Genomic DNA, 21175 nt, shown 5'->3' on the forward strand with positions numbered 1-21175 from the left:
CCCACGTGAACTAGGACAGTTCATAGAAGTTTCTTGGCCAATAGGCTAGGTCACTTATGGGCCCACCCAGCACAGTATGTAAGAGAAGAGACCAGCTCTCCCCCCAAGGTATGCGACATCTTACCTAATTCGGCTATTACCTCGTACGGATATTGACTTGAGCGTCGGAGTGTCCTTACAGGTGGCCACCCCCCGTCCACACCGTCTCTGGCATCGCCATCGCCTAGCTCACATATCAACCCCCATTCCAAGTCCGTCCAGGGCCTCATCCGCTCACTCTCTCTCCACCACCCGACCCGTCGCGCACCCGACATCCCTCAGGTATCGAACATATTGCATTTTACAAATAATATTTACATTTTTTTTGTTTTCCACCATCTCCCAATCCGATAGGTCAAAGACTAATTCGTCGCAGTACTGAACTTTATTTAAGAATTTGTCGCTGGTCAATGAGTTGCTGCATATACAAGACGAAATTTAAATCTCCGACACTTACTTAATCAGACTAGTGAGTTAACTACTAGATCATTTCCTCTGTTTTTTTGGTTGAAACAAAAATGCTACTAAATCTTTTCAAATGATATAACCCTTTTTTTTTTCCGTAAAGCTAATGATTAAATATAGCCTCAATTGCTTATTCTAATGTTCATCAAGTTATATTATATTATTTACAATAAGAAAAACAGTGCATTTCAATTCAATAAAAACTAAAATTAAATACGACAAAATCTCAAAAGTGAATCTTTTTAAAGTTATAATAATTAATACTAAATAATAATGAACGATCCATTTTCATTCAAGTTAATAAAATATGTACATTAAACAACCATACCCAAAGAGTATTGGTTATGGCCTAATCAAGTGAACTCTATATATGTCCAAAACATATAATTGCAAGGGTACTTTATATGCATCATCACATGAAAAATTTATATATATTTACTTCTCTTAATAGAATTTAATTTCAACCTTTCGTTATCTTACTATTGGTCAGTGAATCTTTGGAAAGATGACAGTAACAAAAGCTAAAGTCTAAAACATATATATATGACATATCATATCACATATATATCCAATTAAAGTGGAACAACACTTCCTTCCTCATGGGAAATGCTTGTGCCACTTTTCCCTTCTCTTTTATTTCCATTTTTGTTTTTATTTTTGGAAAAAAATGTGTTAAAGACAGGTCATTAATACTTCACTTATGTTACTTTTTTTTACATGGATGGGAGGAGTGGTTATAAATTACTGTAATTTTATTGCATTTAATTAACATGTGCTTTTAGAATATATATTAAAATTATAATTATTAAATATTTAAAAAAGTTAATAAATAAAAATTTAAATTTTATATATATTTTGTGTCCATGTTAAACTTGGTACATCAAATATTAAGGTAATTCAATAATAGTTCAAATGTATATATACTATATAATGTTGAATTATCTTAAATGTACATAATTGTTTAACGCGGCAGTTTGAAACCACCGCAAAAACTTTGGAAAACCGTCACTATTATTTAATAGATAGAATTATTCCATGCTTTTCAAGTAATTAATTTCATTTCTACTAGGACCGGAATTAGAGGACATATATATACATTAGAAAGTAATCATTTTAATAGTAATAAACTATTTTAATGATTAAATTTTCAATTTAAGGATAAAAAAAGAAAAAGAGGAAAAGGAATATCCTCCAATAATTAAATAAGCACTTGGATGCATTAATGCCTGCACTTGAAATCAGAAGAACATTCTCAAAGCATCAACAACTTTCTCTGGCCTGTTAAAACAATTAATTAAGAGGGAGAATAATTAAAAGATTATTGTAATGAAATTTAATATTAAAAATGTTAAATTGTACTTACCAATCTTCTTGGGGCATATGGCCAGCTCCTTCAATTGGTTGAAGCTTGATGTTTGTTTGATTTCCTTTCTTAAATTCTTCAGCCACAGATTGTGGCAAATATTTGTCTGATAAACCCCAAGCAAGTAGTATTGGCTTGTCCCATCTGAAAGTAGTTCAAATTGTATAAAGAAAAAAAATAAAAATATTAAATAATAAATTTCCACCCACCTTGGACAACAATGCTGTGATGCACTGAGATAAAATAATTAATATGAATTTTAAAATAATTTTATACCAATATTTAAACTATAAAATATTTTGGTGCTTGGCATCATACCAGATTCAAAGGAAGGATTTTCATCCACTAGTTGTTATTGAATGACAAGTAGTAAAATATGGATAATTTTTTTAGAAACGAAAGAAGCTGATGTGTAATTTAGTGTAAGGATTAATTGGTATGTTTTATTTTAAATAATAAATTAGACTCTTAAATTTGAGGAATAATAAAATTTGTATAGAAATATGACTATAAGGTATAAATCGGAGAGTCTGATTTATGTTAAAATAAATTTTCTTTTTTTCACAAAGTAAATTGGAGTGTTCGATTTACCCATTTAAAAAAAAATTAATACTAAAATATAAATCTGAGGATTAAATTTGTATGTTAAAAAAAAAACTTAAAAGTCACAAAATTAACCATCAGAACTATGGTTTTCCATATAAAAAAAGTAAAAACTCAGGTGCAGTCGACTTCACATTAAATTTGTATGTTAAAAAAAAACTTAAAAATCACAAATTTAACCATCAGAACTATGGTTTTCCATATAAAAAAAAAAGTGAAAATTCAGGTGCAGTCGACTTCACATGAAGTTGATAGCTGAGAGCCGTTAGATAATTTGTCCGATTTGACTAAATTTTCATATAATGACTGTCAGATATCAACTTCACGTAAAGTCGACTTCACCTGAGTTTTCACCATAAAAAACACACACAAAATTTCAATATTGCTGAAATTCGTTCATAAACTAATCAACCACCATGTATTGTTGTTCTAGAAAAAAAATACATAACTTGAGACCAAATAGATTCTATTCAAAATAACAACGAATAAAAATAACAAAATCAAACAGGATCTTGACCAATGATGAGCATGCTACCCTAATGGAAAGTGTACAACCCCCGTCATGATTGCAAGCAACAACTCTTATATAACGTCCAAACTCCAAAAGGCCTAGATTACTTTTTGGTTTTTGGTACCATTTTTCGGTTACTTATATTCTTTCTTAATACATGCATGCATTCAATATGTTCAGTTTTATTGCTTCCTCAATTTCAGAAACATACCTTTCAGATGCAAATCCTTCCACTATCTCCCTTAAAGTGCCTTTGAAATTAGCCTTTCTTGCTGCTTCTAGAAGAGCTGAGCAAACAAAATAAATTAGAAACTTCATTACTATATATAAATTTAAATATAAGAAATTAAATATTGTTACATAAAGGCTCTATCAATTTCATTATGAAAAAGAATATGCAGAAAATGGCTAACTCTGAAACCATGAAAATAATGAAAATAAATAATGTCACCAACCAAATCCAGGTCCACTACTTGCCAAATAAGGTAGACGATATACATCAGCTTTTTCATTCTTCAAGACATAGCTGCAACATAATTTAATGTCAAGCCTCAAATGAAGTAGTAATTATTACCTCTAATTTCTAATCATATTTTGAATAATGCTTTTGCATTTGAATTCCTTTAAGGGCATGTGAAAAACAGCAATGATTCAGTTATGATTATGAATTTATGTATGTGGTTTACTATATGCTCCCCATGAGCTAGTCCATGCTCTTTGCACAATGCAATAATTATTGAAGGAACAAAAGATACTTTCCATTGTTACATTAAATATATAAATTGTATCCAAATATAAGAATCTAAGAATATACCAAGATTCTTAAAATTGAACTGATAATTAAACTGGTAGAGTTAGAAGTTCAAATATTTAAACCGATTAACTGCTAAAAACAGGACTGGTTTGATCTGTTTACCAATTTTTTTTTGCTGATTCTTTTGGTTTTTGACCGGTTCGTTTACAACCGACTTTTAACCGATTGAACTAAGTCGGTTCAGTCCGGTTCTCATAACCATGAAATATACCAGAAAATGATCTAAAGCTGTTATTTATTTATTTGCTGAAGTCCTAAGCTAATTAAATTATTGTATGCAAGAAATTCAGTTTAGAAGTTAGAAATTCCCCCAAAAAAAAAAAGGTCCAAATAAACTTTTTGGATACATACGGGCTACCTGCTTCAATAAATCGCTCAGCAATAATAGCATTCTGGCATGTAAATTCACCAAACAATGGAATTCTACAAAGGAAAGAAGAAAAGGAATCAATTACAATAAGGATGGTGAATAGTCATTCATATACTATCAAATTTGTGAAGATAAACATTCATCAGTGTTAGAGAATATATATAATCTGTTTTACTCTTTAGTACAATTAAAATAGGCAAGGTGACTAATAACAAGTAACAAGACACCATAGTCATTTACTCAGAAATTAATTAACAAGCAGGGATGAAAAATAATTATTAATTATGCTGTGAAAATGTTAGTTGTTGCTATGTCTGTCACATGTCATAGGTACTAGCTATAAGAACCAAACCTTAGCTGCTGAAAAAGTCCAGGAATGACAGATGAAAGTGTTAATGGACTGTTGAGTATTGCTATCTTTGATATCTTGCTTGAGTTCTTCAGGGCCCAAGTTAGTCCATATGAACCTACAAGAAATCCCTTGAGAACAAAGTGTGACCTTATGTTAGACACAATGTCTAATAAGCATTTTGCAAAACTTAAAGGGTGGTAAATTTTACTCTTCTCCTTTGAAATTTGGTAAAATTTGGTGTTACTTAGGTCTCATTGACCTCCCAAACGTTATGTTTGGTAAGTATTTCAAGACAGAAAAGTCAAGTCTTTATTCTTGTTCTTACTATTCCGATCTTTGGGTAGATTGAAAACTAAGCATATTTAATATTTTCTCCCATGACCGAGATATTTTGTCTGTTTATGTAACGCTCTCATTCTCTAAATAAATTTGTGTCTCAGAAAATTTCTGTAGTTTTGTCATGACAGTTACTAAATAGGGCCCTAAAGCTCCCTTTAGGAGATTATAATATGAAGTTTTTGAAGGGTGTTTAGAGTCAAATTTTACAAAATATTTGAGGTATCTAGTGTGATTTATTATCTGATCTTAGGAGAAGATAATGTATATTTTGTACAATTAGATGAGAGTCAGATAGAAATTTGCCAAAAATATAAATGCAACTATAGTATGAACTATAAGCTTTCTAAATCAAGCATCCTATGTGCATGTAAATAAATGCATCATAGTATTTCAGTGAATTCAATGTAACTTTCAAATGATGGATGCTACCATAGATTGTATAGTATCCATGATTAATTAGATACCTGAACAACTAGGAAAAAAGGAGACTTGACCCCCAACACCTCAAGCAAATTTTCCAATGCATCATGGAACTCCTTCTCTATAAGAATTGAAACAAAAAGCAATTTTTAAGGTTTCTGCATTACTAAAATTTGATTCTGGTGTGAGATCATCCATAAAAGGAAACCTGTGTAATCAAAACCATATCCTGGTTGAGGTTTGTCACTGAATCCAAATCCTATCCAATCAGGTGCAAAGCAATGAAACCCTGCATCTGCCAACTGTAAAAAAAGAGAGGAAAAAGCATATATATGTAGAACAAAAACTGAAATAGTGACAAAAAAAGAATGTATGTATCATCAATTATTAGAAATAGCAAGAAATGCAATGACCAATGAAAATGAACAATGTAAAGCGAAAACAAAGGACAGGTTAGGCCATATTACACACATCATCCTTCAATTTGAAGGAAGTTAGTGTAAATACAACAAACTAAGGGTGTCGAGTGTAATATCGCATAACTTTTAGGAAAGGTTGGTGTAGTTTGCCTGAATTATCAATGCTTTTTCATAGCAGAATGGGGACCAACTTACCTGAGACATAACAACTCTGTAGCTAAAAGATTGTGTTGGAGCCCCATGAAGGAACACAATTGTCCCTCTTCTACTATCAGAAGATCCTGCAGAAGAAGCAGAACCAAAGCAACATATAACAATACATGTGTTCTAAATTTCCTTAAAAAAAATTTTGAAAACATTTCTCAGCAAAGAAATGAAAATTACCAGTTTCCCTCATAAACCATCTTAACTTTCCAGATTTAACATATGAACCGAATTCCTTGCCCTTGTCCTCTATCCTCTATGAACACACAAATCACAGAAACTATTAGTCCAATACCATACTCTCCCACTAAATGATGAATAATATCATTATCATCAACATTCAAAATCATACATACTTAGTAGAGCATCAATAATACTCAAATTTACCAAAGTTTTAGAATTACTTTCAAAGAATACAATTATTACATTATATAAAGAAGAATGATTGAAAGAAAGAATTACATAGAGCATCTGACCAACGTTGCCATCCTCAGCAGGACTCTCAGGAAGCTGAATTGCGCTGCGGCTTGAAGGGTTATCAGTCACAAATCCAAAAGGGTTGAAAGAATCAGAATCTGAATCTTCTTTGTCCTTTTCATTGGAGGAGCTGCTACTGCTACTGCTACCTCTCACTCTCACTGTTCTTCTTCTTGTGTTTTGTGTCCTTCTCCTTCTGTAACTGTAACAGTACTTATTGGAGGAAACATAACAAGAATGAGAAGAAGACATAGCAAGGTTGAGGGTGGGAGAGAACACTGAAGAAAACACCATTGCTATTTTGGTATTATGAATTTATGATCAGTGACAGAGGTTTTAACTATGAACTATGAACTATGAAGTGTGGTATTACATTACATGACTCAACAAAGAACTTCAACTTAACGAACAAAACTAGCCACTGTTTTTTTTTTTTCCAAATTTTCTCCCCCTTTACTTTTTTTGGCTACAAAAATTGAGGCTGGTGTCCCTACGTTATTATAGACCTCTCATTATTCCACATAGGATACTGATAGATTGATAGATAAAATAAAAAAGAAGGGCCCTTAATGCTATGTAACTGTTGTGTTTATTAAATGAGATAAAGATATATTAACTTATAATGCTAAAAACAAATAAAAACTATATAGTATTAATCTCCGAAAATTAAACTCATTATTTAAATAAATATGATCTTAGTAGTTACATTAAATAAAGTCATATACCTTCATGATTTGTCCATTATAACTCAGCTATAACTGTCTTATTATAATTCAGTTATTACTCTTTATCAGTATAACTTATCTAAAACTGAACAACAACTATCTTCTATATTTATAAAACAATAACCTCTTTAGAAGAAGAGGTATGTTTTGAATCTAAAATTAAGTTTTCACAAGAAATACTTCAAACACTTATTTGAGTATCAAAGTGCTTTTTATAGGTACTCACACTCCGTGTTCTTCCTTAATTGACGTATTTTTCATCCATCCAGAAAAATCCGAGTTCATTCCAAGGTGGATGAGCTATACAAGAAGATGGACTAAGTGAACAAGAACACTTCATATCTCCAATCACACTCATACATATGATACACTGATTCAATGGTTTTATAAAATAGTTTCTGTTCCTAATTCCTATACCCAACTACAGATATGCCAATGTTTACCAGAAATCATTACATGAACATGAACCATGGCTGAAATGATGGAATCTAGTCCTATCCCTAACAATTATCTCCCTACCATAAACTTCAGATACCAACTTTGCCATATGGTGACAATCCACACACATTCTAAGATTCTTTACTATTCTTATGGTAACTTCTTTTCCTGAACTAATAATTGCATAGGCAATAGCCAACTTCTCACTATGCCTATAAACTGCACTCTCCTTATCCTCTTCCCCAATATCAAGAAAAACCTCTGAGGTATCAGGTGAATACCCTGCAATCTTCAACTCTTGCATCATGTTTTCTAGCTTTGCATATATCTCTTTAGATTGAGGATGTGATTGGTCCCCAGCAACAAATTCATATACATTGCCATTCATTTCCATCAAGCTGCAACCTGGTGTTTTCTTGATTCCTTTCTCCATCATGGTTTCCCGGACGTGGCGCAAGCTCTCCCATCTCTTGCACGCAGCGTATATGTTGCATAACAGGACATAAACAGCTCCATTTTCAGGCTCTAACTCAAGAATTTGTTTTGCTGCCATTTCAGCCAGCTCCACATTTCTGTGAACTCTACAAGCACCAAGAAGAGATCCCCAAACAATTGAATTCGGCTTTAAGGGCATAGTCTTAATGACATCAAGAGCTTCTTTTAATTGGCCAGCTCTTCCAAGAAGATCAACCATGCATCCATAATGTGTCATATTTGGCTTGATTCCGTGTCGCTCGGTCATGCTAGTGAAAAAGTTTCTTCCCTTTTCTACCATGCCGGCATGTGTACATGCACACAGGACACCAATATAGGTTACCTCGTCTGGTGTAACTGAAGCTTCTATCATATTTGAAAACATGGAAAGAGCTTCTTCACCATGGCCATTAATGGCAAGACCAACTATCATTGCTGTCCATGTAAACTTGTCTTTCTGATGCATTTCCTTGAATATTTTCCTTGCTTTCTCAACATTACCACATTTGAAGTACATGTCTATCAGAGCATTCCCAACAAAAGTGTCATTCTTGATACTGTTTTTGTCAATGTAATTCTTCACCCACTCCCCTAGTTCGAGTGCTCCCAGATTTGCGCAAGCCGATAGGATACTGACCATGGTGAATTCATCAGGTTTTACATTTGACATTTGCATCTCACGGAAAAGCACCAGAGCCTCCCTGAAATGATTAAGTCTAAGGTATCCATCAATCATGGCAGTCCAGGAAACATAATCTCTTTCAGGCATTTGATCAAAATACTTCCTAGCTAAATTAATTTCGCCATCATTGGCGAACCCTGAGACGATGGAAGTCCAAGAAATTACATCTCTACTCTTCATTTTGTTGAAAACACTTTGTGCAGCACCCATTTCTCCACAGACTGCAAACATATCAATTAAGGCATTTTCCAATATGAGATTAGGTTCAACAATACCCTTTTCAACATACTTATATATGTGCTTTCCCCCATGTAAATCCTTCAATTTAGAGCATACTGAAAGCATCAAAACTATAGTAACTGAATTGGGTGATACTCCTTTCTTCTCCATCTCAGAAAAAAGCTTCTTTGATTTCTGAAACGCCTTAACTCTGTTATACCCGGATATCATTACATTCCAGGTAACCACTTCCCATGATTCACCCATATCAAAGACCTTCCGTGCCATATCAACCATACCACACAAGGAAAACACATGAATGAAAGCCTTTTGAACAAACACGTTAGAATCAAATCCATGTTTCACTGCATTGTTAAACAAGATTTTCCCATACCGCAAAGCCACATTGCTGTTGAATCCCTTCAACAAGAACGGAAGCGTGTAATGATCGGGCTTGGTGTCGTTGCTGATCATTTCTATATACATAGAAACTCCAATTTCAGGACAGTTATTCCTAGAATAGCCCTTCATCATGGTGTTCCAAATGAACCCACTTGGTTTTGGAATTGTATCAAACACCTTATGAGCATATTTCACATCTCCACAATCCTTGGTACAACAGAAGACTATAACTTTGTTTTGAAATAAATGGTCTGAAGTTAGACCCATTTTGATTGTTTGTGAATGAATTTGCTTTAACTGTTCCATGGAATTGCATCTTTCGAGCAAAGATATTGCATATTCTCCAAAACATTTGGAATCAAAATGTGCAGAACACTTAAAAGCAATATCAGAAGACTTAGAAAGCATTCTCTTGATGAGCAAGGAAAGTGAAAGTGTGAAACTTGCATGTGAACAAGACAGTGAAGTTGAGAAACAAAGCATGGATAATATAAGATGGCACCAACACAAAGCTATAACAGATATAACTAACTTAACTGTAAATGTTATGTTACTATAAAAAATGGAACAATAACTAACTGTAAGATCAATGTCAGAATTTCACAAGGCGTACTAAATTACTAAAACTATATCTAACTTTAAAGGTTCTAATATTTATGAAAGATTGAAGCTTTGGGTACTTTACTCACTAAGTTCCAATAACACTTTAATAGCAGTTTTCAAGGGAAAAGACAGAGTACGAGGTTTAAGGTTGGTTAGACCTTTGATATTATATTTATATGATAATGTATAATATTATATTTTATAATACAATATTATCAGATAACTAATTCTAATTACAAATAAATACAAAATAATAACTAAGGAAGGAATTATTTATATGTTATTATTATTTTGAGTGAAATTATTGCAAATATGTTAGTTTATTGTATAATTTATATTAAATTTGATTTATTATTCAATTTAAAATATTGAACAGTTATCTTTTATTTCAATGAAATATTATGAAAAGTTAAATCATGTATATTGTATAACACATTCTCTTTTTATGTAAGTTGGTTCTCTTTTAATAAGATATGAAAATTAAAAGTCAAGAGGAAATAACATTCAATTCTTTTAATATAAATTATTCTAAAGAAATATTGTGATTATTATTTATTAATTTTTAATTTGTAAAGGAAAATTAAGAATTTTGTAACTCTTGATTGAATAGTAATTTCAACACGTGTTGTACTACCTTTTTGTTTTTGTTTGACGGAGTAGCTTAACTTGGTATATCCCTCACAAGTCACAAATATAAATTAATATTTGCATTAGCAAGTTGAACCATCATTATGTCTTTAAGATTTTTTTTCCGAGAAAGAAAAAAGATTGTTTTTACTTTTTAGTTTTATCATTAGTCATTAGACAATATTAAACAACCAATCTTTAATCAAAACCATTAAGAATGTATTTATAAATTGAAATCTCAAACCGAAAAGAAATGACTTAAAAGAAGAATAAATCTTCTTAATTTTTTTATTTTAATTATTAGATAAAGTACAATCTCTCACTATTTCTATATATCATAATAGAATCATCAACCGAAGCGAAACACGTATTTTCTTTTACTGCAAGTAACAATCAATAAACCGAGAATTATGAGCCAAACCCAATAAAAAGAATAAAATTGCTTTTCACTAAAACTCGAGTATGAGTATTGAACACAATTACTTAATATTTTTCTTCTTCCACTTACAAAAAGGGTTATTTTGGCTAAATTTGAAAGTCTATATAGAATCAATCTTATACTATAAACATGTTATTAAAAAGTTCAAAAGAAAAATCCTGAAAACTAATCACACAAATTAGTTTACTTCAACCTTGTTTCAATACTTCAGTATACCTCAAAATTACTCGAGAATCCTATGTCCTACAAAAGAACCTATATCTAAAATTCCATTTTCACAAATGCTTTTGAATCATCTATTGGTAAGATTTTATTCTGTAACCAATCCTTGGCACAAATAAGAGCCTCAATAGTCCTAGGGCTTAATGAACTCCTGTAATTATCCATTTTCCTAATTTCTGTGTCAAAAACAGAATCCGGAGACACTGTAGACGTTGGCATAGACAAAAGATCGGATGCAATTCTTGACAAGGTTGGATACCTGTATCCATTCAGCCTCCACCAACACAAAATATCAAATTCTTGATAATTGGATAGTAGAGGTTCTTCTAGATACTCATCCAATTCTGACTTGAATTGCTGGTTACCGACAAAATCGGAGATATAAAATTCATAGTCATCAAGATAGATAGAATCATCAAGAGAACCTTCTGGGCACAACTCTGTCTTTATCATGATCTCATCCCCTTCATCATCCCCATTGGTCGTTTCAAACGGAAGCATTTGGATGTTATATTCTATGAACATTTCACGAAGAGCATCATCAACTGTTCTTATCCATGGCTCTGCATTCTCACCAAGTATCTTAGAAAAGGTGAACTCCACAAGTTTCATTTTATGCCTTGGATCGAGGACAACGGCCATTGCCAAGATGGGGCAGCTTTCTCTCCAATACCGATCAAACTTTTCATACAAAGGCTTAATCAGACTACTAAGGAAGGGATCATCGCTAAATGCCGCATAAGTCAACTCCACCTGAAGTTTTGACACTTCAGGGAAAAATAAGTTTGCGGTCGGGTATGGTTGCAAAGTCAAAATGTTCGCTGCATCATGAAAACATTTCAAATATTTGCAGAGTTTTTCAACCTGCTTCCATTCATCCATTGTAAGGGTCATTCTGTAATCAGGATCAGCTGTATCAAAGCAAGCAAAGACTTCCATTAATTCACAGGCTGCAAGAAGCATATGGTATGTTGAATCCCATCTACTTGTGTCATCAAGTATGAGGTCCACCTTACTTGGGACTTGTAGTTGTTGCTTCAGTTCAATAAACTTTTCTAGGTGAGATTCTGAAGACTTTACATACTTCACACTTTGACGGACCTTGTCAACAGTTTCCTTCATTGCCTGTAATGCGTCCAGTGCAAGGTGACTAAGAACACGGGCATAACAATTCTGGTTTAAGAACTGATCATTGAGGATCACTGGGTTCTTGGAAGAAAGAAAGCCTTTCAGATTTCCCATCAAAGTCTCACTGGAGAAGGATTTATCGAGTGCAAGGGTAAGGAGTCGTCCCTCTAAATTCCAGTCAGATAGACATGTTAATATAGTGTGGCTTAAGGAACCATCGGAAAGAGGAAATGGTACCTTAATGACATTTAGAACAGGATGATGTAAGTTCCAATTGCCATCAATGAAGTGTCCGCGGACAAAAACATAGCCCATTGCCTCGTTTGAAGTCCATAAGTCCAATGTCAGGTTAACCAGTCCAGGAATACCATTGATAAGATTCAAAAGATTTTGCTTCTCTCTTACATATAAAGCAACACAATCCTCTTCAACAGAATCAGATCGGATCGGATTGAACTGGGGTTGAAGAATCCGCACAAGATCAATGAAACCCTGCTGCTCCACAATATGAAGTGGATAATCATGTAAAATTATCATTTTAGCAATATCATGGTTGCTCCGGCTCTGATCAAATGTGACACCATTACCAGCATATCCAGGTGTTGCTCTTGGCCGTTTCTTGGGTGGATTGGGAGTATCTTGAGTTTCTCCTTGTTGATTTTTCTGCCGAATAACTTGACAAATTCCTAAAGTAATGTGCCTTTTCAGATGACTTGTGCCGGCTAGTTTTGAATCATTTATATAAGAAAAGGATTTGTTGCACTGTTTGCAATATGCCCTGGTACATCCAGCTCCAACAGTTTCAACAGTGAAATATTCCCACACAATAGACTTCTTTCTCTTAGGTAGATTCGGATGTTCTCCTAAATCAGGTTTCTCTTTGTTATTAGTTACAGCAATGCCAGCATCAATCGCCATGAATGCAGGTGTAATCCTAGAGGACATAATTAACGAAACAATAAAGGGTCATCAATATGGGGGGTGAATGCATATATTAAAAAAAATTGAACTTGATACATGTAATAAAAATTTAAAAGCCATAGAACTTCAGCTGCAAGAAAAATCCACTAAAACTGTCCAAGAAGGATACCCTATATAAAGGCTAAAAAAGGATTCTCATGCTCAGTCCCTCTATATCCTTTTATATGTTCTTTTTTCTGTTATTCGAATACAGATTCAAGCAGGGTAGGCTTTTCAAACACAATATTTTTAACCCTACGAAAGAGTGGGGTGGCATAGTGCACGAGAATTCCATCGGGTGGGATTTGCAGGAAAAGATGTATGCATATTACTTCCAAAAGAGGTGGGATTGATTCTCGAATTTGAATCCCACAATCCCTTACCATTATACTAATTACTAAGGCTCATCTCCCCAAGTTCTAACCCTAGATAGATAAAATAAAAACCAACCAAGTTAATTACATTATAATTTTACAATTGAAAACAAATTAAAATCACTGGTTACATCTATAAACTTTTGCTGAATAACATGAATTGGACAATGGTGTAGCATCCTATCGCCTGTGAAATCAAAACCACAATTCTTAATGTGGCTTGCACTATAGTTTGGCACAACAATGATAATCAGAACCAGAGCAAAAACAACAAGCCAGTTGATTCCGCATGATGCATACATACACATACACACATAACAATCACAATAAACAATCACAAGTAGGGTTTTTGGTTTGATAAGAGAGCAAAACACAACAAACAAAAACCTTAAACGAGCAAAAGAAGAACAATTAAAATAACTAAATACATGAATGAAGGAGTTTATGACTACTAACACATACATAGACTGATAAACCTCGTACTTGCGGGAGTGAGAATGGTAGGAGAACGTGCCAGCGTGGCGGCGGAAGAGAGAGAAAGCGATTCCTGATGTAACCGAATATGACGCAAAAAAGGTTAGTGATTTTTCGTCTTCTTGTATATTCATGCGCATATATATATATAGATACAGAGAGAGAGAGAGAAGAGGAACCCTACTTACGGAACCGACTTGGATTGGCGACGAAGATTTTGATGGTTGGAAGAAGAAGCGGCAATATATTAATACTTGGTGCGGCTGAAGAGAAGAGAAGAGAAGAGAAGAGAAAACAAAATCAAGGGTTTAAGCTTCCAAATAAATCCTAAAAACTCTTCACTCTTCAAAAACAATTTTTTAAGTGTTTAAAAATTGGTTATTTTTATTAGTGTATTATAGTAATATATAATTAATAATTAATTATTCGTATAAAGAGTGTATAGAAATTAAATTTATATATTATAGTGTTTGAGCCAACATTTTTAGTAAGAATATTGAAAATTATTAATTAATGTTAAGTCAAATATAAGATAAGTACAAAGAAAAATATTAATAATCTGATATTGAAAAAATTTAAAATTTTATGTGCTGTAAAATAATTTCATATTTATATATTAACAAAAATATGTAAAATATTCTATATTATACTTAAAATTAAAATGCTAGCCTTATAAAAAATAAATGTTAGCAATATTCACTATTCACTAATTCTATTATTATTATTATTATTATTATTATTATTATTATTATTATTATTATTATTATTATTATTATTATTATTATTATTATTATTATTATTATCAAACATGCATAGTGTTAGTTCCAAGATTGAATATGAGATTAAACAACTTAAGTTTTTTTATTAATTTTATATTTATTATATATTGATTATTTTTAAATTCTAACATAAACAAAAATAGTTTCCATGAAAATTCTCTTCTAGTTTTTTTTTTCTTTTTTTTTTGGAGATCTTTCCTAATTTAAAGATGATAATTAATTCATTTAAAATTTAAAAACATCGAAAAGGCTAACAAAATTATTTATTGTTTCTATTTTTAAAAATTCAGGTATTTACAAAATAATTAATAAGTATATGTTACTTTTTAAATAGGATTAACTTTTTTGTACATTTTGCTAGTATTACTTAATTTAATAAGTATACTCCTTTTATTTTTGTTTTTCTTTTTCTTAATGATGGAAAGATGAGATTCATTGGAATTTGGAAGGGTATAAGAGTGGTTGAATATAAAGTATTCATACAAATCCTTTTATATATATATATATATATATATATATGCGTGTTTGTAATTAAGGGTTTGTTTGGACGAATTTTTTTTTTAAAGAATTGAGTTATTTTTTTAAAAGATTTTAGAAAAATAAAATTAATTTTATATTTAAATATTTATTAAAAATAATTTTTTTATTTATAAATTATGTTTGAATAGAATAATATAAAAATATTATTTATTTATTTATTATGTAAAAAAATATATATTTTTTAAAAAAATTTATAAAAATATAAATTATAATTTTTCAAAACAAAATTTTTAATATTTTTATTTTTATTATTAAAAATTTATTAAATCTATTAAAAAAAGTATTATGAATTTAATAGTATCGAAATAAGTACTAGATACATAAATTTACTAGTCTAATATCTAATTAAATATACAAAAGATAAATATGACTAAGGTGTTGTTTGGATGATTTTTTTAAAAAATAATTTATTTAAATAATTTTTTTATAAGATCTTTATAAAAAAAAGGGCTGTAGTCGTTTGACCTTTTGCTAACAAACGATGCATAATGGAGCTTCTAATGTTGTACTAGTAAACACATTTAAAAATTATATATATACAAAGAATGTGCATGAAAAATTTGTATGCTTAATACCTTATAAATTTCTTTATTTCTGTTAAAAGAAAAACAATAATACATTAAAAAAACTTATGAAGTACAGACACGATATGGGATACATCAACACACTTAATTTTAGAATCTTACATGATACGAGACACATAAAATATAAAATATTTTTTATTAAGATACGGTTAGATACAGTAAACATGCGTATAGAACAAGTATCGATGAATATTGTATTCGAAATGTGTCCAACACGCAGATACTATAACTCCACGAAGTCTATAACTCCACGAAGTGTAGGTGCTTCGTAGAAAAAAATCCACTAAAACATGTCAGTTGACCCCGGAGTTAGCTGGAAAACTTAGAAAAACTTATTAAACCTTTGATGAAAAAATTATTAAACCTTAACATATACTATCTCTTCCTCCTCTCTGTTTTCTCACAAGTCTTCTCATGTGCATGTTCTTTGCTTCTATGATGTTCCCAGAAAAAATAGAGAACATACAAGACACTTGGTTAAGAGGACAAATGAGCAGACTATTAGTTTTTAATATAAATTTCAAAGATGGAACTAGAGTTTAAGATGTAATACATAATATACAAAGAATTCCACAGCACATGGCTGAAAGGGTGGATTTTAGAAACTATTATGAGCCACAGATCATCTCAATTGGTCCAATTCATCTACCCAAACAAGATCTTCTTCAAGGAAAGTTATATAAGGATTTATGGACTGGAAGTTATCTTCGTAGCCTTCAATGGATACAGGAATTACATGGGATGATTTCTAAACCCAGTACAGATTCTCAAGATCTCTACCAAACGTTGGGCTTGATGTACAAAGAGCTTTTAATGAATGAAAAAGCTTGCAGCTGCATATCAGCATCCCCAGACCCCAGGATGAGAACATGTTTGCCACATGGGCACTGGTTTTGGATGGATGTTGTGTACTTCACTTGTTGGAGAAATCAGACAACTCAGTTGAGCCACAACAAGAGCTACAAATTAGCATTGACAAGCTTGTACGGGTGCATCAGGATCTGCTTATCTTGGACAACCAAATTCCCTTCCAAGTCCTCATGCTCTTGTCTGAGAATTTTTTTTTTTTTCAAACGAAGGACTCTCTCTCTCTCTCTCTACTTTTTCTTTTTAGAAAAAATGACAATTCCTGATTTTTTTGTTCGCCAACATTTAAATGTCTAAAAATTTAAAATTATATTTAAGCTATTGACTTCTTTAAAATTTTGGACACATCAATCCTTTGGTCTAATTTGTCCCGTTTACAAATTTTCTCACGTATTTCATGAAAAATTGATATGTTTAGATTTTAAAAAGTCAAAAAATTAAATATAATTTTAAATTCTTAAAAACTTAAATGTCTAAAAAATAAAAAATTCAATAACTTATTTATCTTTTTCTCTTCTTTTTATTGCCCATGAATATAAGCCACCACTACTTTTTATTATTTTGTTTCGTTTTGTTTTAAGGAAAAATCTACGGGGCCGCCAGCAACTTTAGCAAAAAAGAGTGAGTCATTGGATGAAATCTCACACTATTCTCACACCATTAAAAGTCTCATTGATAACTATTTGATGGCTATAAATCCTGAAAATTGATGGCTCCCTAACATTTCTCTTGTTTTAAAGTGTGGGTCCCCAACTTACAGCATAATGATTTTGGTTAATTAAGAAACAGAAAATCAAAGACTTTGAGCTTGACTTAACTAGATTGTAAAACAACCAAACACACTCAGAGTCATTTGTTTTCTCACCTCAACCCACCTACCCGATAGTATGCATCCAACAATAGAGTCCACGGAGGAACCCGGTTGGCTAGGTTCTCTGCGTAAGAGATTAGAAGAATCGGAGAAGCAATTAACTGGAGAAGGTAACAAAGTTTCAAGGCCTAAAATACAAGGAATTCCAGCATACATGGCTGAAAAGGTTGAGTTTCACAGATATTACAGGCCACAGATCATTTCACTTGGTCAGTTTCATAGAAGAGAATTAGAAACTAGGCAAGGAGAGCTGTATAAGAAAGCATGGGCAGCAATGTATATTAAGCATGCTAACCTAAAGTTTGAAGATTTGTTTACGGAACTCTATGAGGAGGACAGATTGTCATCGATGCGGAAGGAATTCTATAATCACAGTAGGCCATATTATGACCGCGATGTGATAGAAACTTTCACAGTGGATGGATGTTGTGTTCTAGAATTGCTGGAAAAATCAGACTTGTCAGTTGATCCAGAGCAAGAGCTAAAGATTAGCATGGACAAGCTAGTACGGGTGCACCAGGATCTGCTTATCTTGGACAACCAAATTCCTTTCGAATCACTCAGGATCTTGTGTCAGGACCACGAAAGGCTCCAAAAATGCCTCTGCAACTTCCTCCAAGTTCATGGTATTCAGACAGTACCCAAGCTTCCCAGAAAGAAAACACAGAATGAAGAAGTGAAGGTAGCAGTGGATGGAGATGATGATGAGGACCCTGTCCATCTTCTAGATTATCTGCGGAAGGCCCTCTTAATGAGAGACCAACACACATTCTACAAAGCTATCAACCACAAGAAGATGAAGAGGGGATCCCTGCACCTCAGGAAGTACAGGATTGGTACCATCCGGGAACTCAAGGCAGCTGGGATTCGTGTGACAAAAGATTCCCACAACAACTCAGTGTACCCGAGCTTCAAAGATGGGATGCTGCAGCTTCCTGAACTCATAGTGGATGGCTCAACACCTCATATATTCTTCAACCTAGTGGCCTTCGAGATGTGTCCTGATTTTCGCAACAACTTCGAGGTCAGCTCATTTTTAGTCTTCATGAGCTCTCTCATCGACCAACCGGAGGATGTGAAGGAGCTGAGAATGGCCGGCATAATTATCAATGAACTTGCCAATGACAAGGAAGTGGCCGACCTGTTTAATAAGATGGACACTATTCTTGTGCCTGAGACAGAATTGTTCGCTCACGTCAGAGACCAAATCCATTCACATTTTGAGTCCAAACGAGGCAGGATCAGGATGCTGTCTTGGATGGGAGAGGCCTCTAACACGTTTTTTCGCTCGCCATGGACCATCATTGCTTTGTTGGCTGCCACACTTGGCCTTGTTCTCACATTCATCCAGACGTGGTTTGCCATCCACCCTAAAGCTTCCTAAATAAAACAATGTTATGGAACATCTTTTATTTTTTATTTTTCTGTGTTTAATTATGAATAAACCATCACTCACATTGCATGATGAGTATGTGGACAATAATTTGTATTTGAATATTATCCTGTTATGCCTCTTAATCATTTGTTTGATTATCTAAAAAGATTGAATGATTTTACTTATATTATATCTATTTGCGAAGATATCAAGGATTAATTATGTTTTATTTTTTAAATTAGCTTTCTAACCATGCTTACTTGTCACATAAATGTTATTCAATATTAATAAGCTATGATATATTTATTAGCTATTAGAATATATATACTATTTTTTAATATCAATCACTGATACTTAACCAATTTTGATTAAGCCAATGAGTTATAGCTCAAATGGCATAGTTTTTCCATACTTAACTAAGAGGTTGCAGGTTCGAGCCTCCTATCTTCAGTTGAATTATTATTTCAAGATTTCAATATACTCTTATTAATGACAGAATTTATGTTCACCAAGCAAACATTACTACCATCATCAATAATTGAGAAGAAAATGTAAAATTGGCGTTCGTAATTGTAAGAGTTGAGAACAACACTGTATGTCTCTCTTGACAAACTAGGTAAGAGTAATTTTGATTTTTGAAGATGTTCAAACCAATTATTCATTCTACAAAAGCTATACAATAAATTGCCTTGTCACGTGCAACGAATAAAACAATATGCATGATTTCTTGTTTGATATCTATGTGAAAGTACAATGAAGAATTAATTCTAGAAAACAGAATCAACTATAATCAACTCAAAAGACACACTCAAAGAATAATTCATGTTCTTTTCTTCTCCTTTCATAAGAGTAAGTGATATTCTCTCGGTTAGAATGAGAACTGAAGGGACTAGAAGAAGCCGAAAAGCAATTAAACAGACAAGTTAAGAAAGCTTCCAGGCCTAAAATACAAACAACTTTCTCTGCATCGAAATATAAACATTAGCATGGACAATTTTTTAAGGCTGCACAAGGATTTGCTTATCATGGACAATCTAAATATTGCTAGTTTATTTTATATTTTTGATGTGCATATAATGTTATAGTTATTACTAGACGAAATTTGATCGAAATCAATCCTATAATTACAATCACATTAATACTAATCCAGATTTGCAAATACAAAATCAAACACACTTAAAAAATTCCACTGTTAAGAGAGAGAGAAAAAAGAGTTATCGGAAATTCCAGTTACTTATATTTCACCTAATGAAAATTCACATAATAGAGCATATACTTTCCTTTCACAGTTGAGAACAATGCTACATGTCTCTCTTGACGAGCTTCCTAAGAGTAATTTTGAAGATCTCAAACTAATTATTCATTCTGTAAAAACTATAAGAAATTGTCTTGTATGAAAGCATTAGAAAACAGTGTCTGCATATGTTATCCTTTCTTTCCACAACAAACTAAGATAGCCATAATCTCAGTGCTTCGTTCCTGCTAGCGTCAAGGAGCTAGTTTCAACCCAGTAATTTCAGAGAAGCCAAGAAGTTGTCTCAAGTGCAATATAGAATTAATTCTAGAGAACAGAATCAACACAATATTACGGACGATCTTTTGCTTTTTCTAGTTTGCTATATGTTCTTGATGATGAATAAAACATTATTCGAGCATGTGGATTTGTCTATTGTTGTCTGTATTTGAGTCCCAAAGAGTAAAGATTGGGTTTAAATTTGGAGGGATACAATTTTAAGAAGAATGCTACTAAGTTAATGTTTTAACTAAAGAGAAAATCTAGGTACACAGCACTTTCATTAAAATTTGGCCAGCACTTAACTAGCAAAAGAAAAGCGAATAATCTCATATCATTGAATAAAATTTCACACCATTAAAAACACTGGCTAATTGATAGCTACAAATCACAAAACTTATTATCCCCCTAACACTCTTTTTAACTAAATTTAACCAAACATCTATCTTGAAGCATCTTTACATACCACTTAATTCTCTGTATTTTGTAAAGAATAACTTTTT

The 21175-nt window shown here is 32.4% G+C and overlaps 4 protein-coding genes across 7 annotated transcripts; 1 reads left to right on the forward strand and 3 right to left on the reverse strand.

Moving 5' to 3' along the window:
* Window positions 1-1497: 1497 nt before the first annotated feature.
* Window positions 1498-6922, reverse strand: LOC112709783 (uncharacterized). Its single transcript, XM_025761747.2, has 11 exons — window positions 6362-6922; window positions 6080-6155; window positions 5891-5976; window positions 5485-5578; window positions 5321-5397; window positions 4518-4645; window positions 4147-4218; window positions 3437-3507; window positions 3193-3268; window positions 1868-2011; window positions 1498-1782 (listed from the first exon to the last, which is right to left on the reverse strand). Exons 1-11 carry the CDS (start codon window positions 6668-6670, stop codon window positions 1743-1745), a joined length of 1173 nt encoding a protein of 390 aa, XP_025617532.1. The 5' UTR covers window positions 6671-6922; the 3' UTR covers window positions 1498-1742.
* A 413-nt stretch (window positions 6923-7335) lies between these two features.
* On the reverse strand, window positions 7336-10035 carry LOC112709784 (putative pentatricopeptide repeat-containing protein At3g15930). Its single transcript, XM_025761748.3, has one exon. It carries the CDS (start codon window positions 9797-9799, stop codon window positions 7541-7543), a length of 2259 nt encoding a protein of 752 aa, XP_025617533.1. The 5' UTR covers window positions 9800-10035; the 3' UTR covers window positions 7336-7540.
* Window positions 10036-10973: 938 nt separating this feature from the next.
* Window positions 10974-14496, reverse strand: LOC112709785 (zinc finger BED domain-containing protein DAYSLEEPER). Of its 4 annotated transcripts, none has more exons than XM_025761752.3 (3): window positions 14332-14496; window positions 14132-14216; window positions 10974-13269 (listed from the first exon to the last, which is right to left on the reverse strand). In XM_025761752.3, coding segments are annotated over exons 2-3 (2025 nt in total). In that variant the 5' UTR covers window positions 14134-14216; window positions 14332-14496; the 3' UTR covers window positions 10974-11246. The 4 variants fall into 4 exon arrangements, with proteins under 4 accessions (XP_025617537.1, XP_025617539.1, XP_025617538.1 ...); XM_025761754.3 differs by having other exon boundaries at window positions 14153-14216; window positions 14332-14494; XM_025761753.3 differs by having other exon boundaries at window positions 14328-14487.
* A 3304-nt stretch (window positions 14497-17800) lies between these two features.
* LOC112712749 (UPF0481 protein At3g47200-like) lies at window positions 17801-19168 on the forward strand. The gene has a single exon (XM_025765675.1). It carries the CDS (start codon window positions 17801-17803, stop codon window positions 19166-19168), a length of 1368 nt encoding a protein of 455 aa, XP_025621460.1.
* Window positions 19169-21175: the final 2007 nt, after the last annotated feature.

Source organism: Arachis hypogaea, chromosome 9, assembly GCF_003086295.3.
Source record: "Arachis hypogaea cultivar Tifrunner chromosome 9, arahy.Tifrunner.gnm2.J5K5, whole genome shotgun sequence".
NCBI lineage: Eukaryota > Viridiplantae > Streptophyta > Magnoliopsida > Fabales > Fabaceae > Arachis > Arachis hypogaea.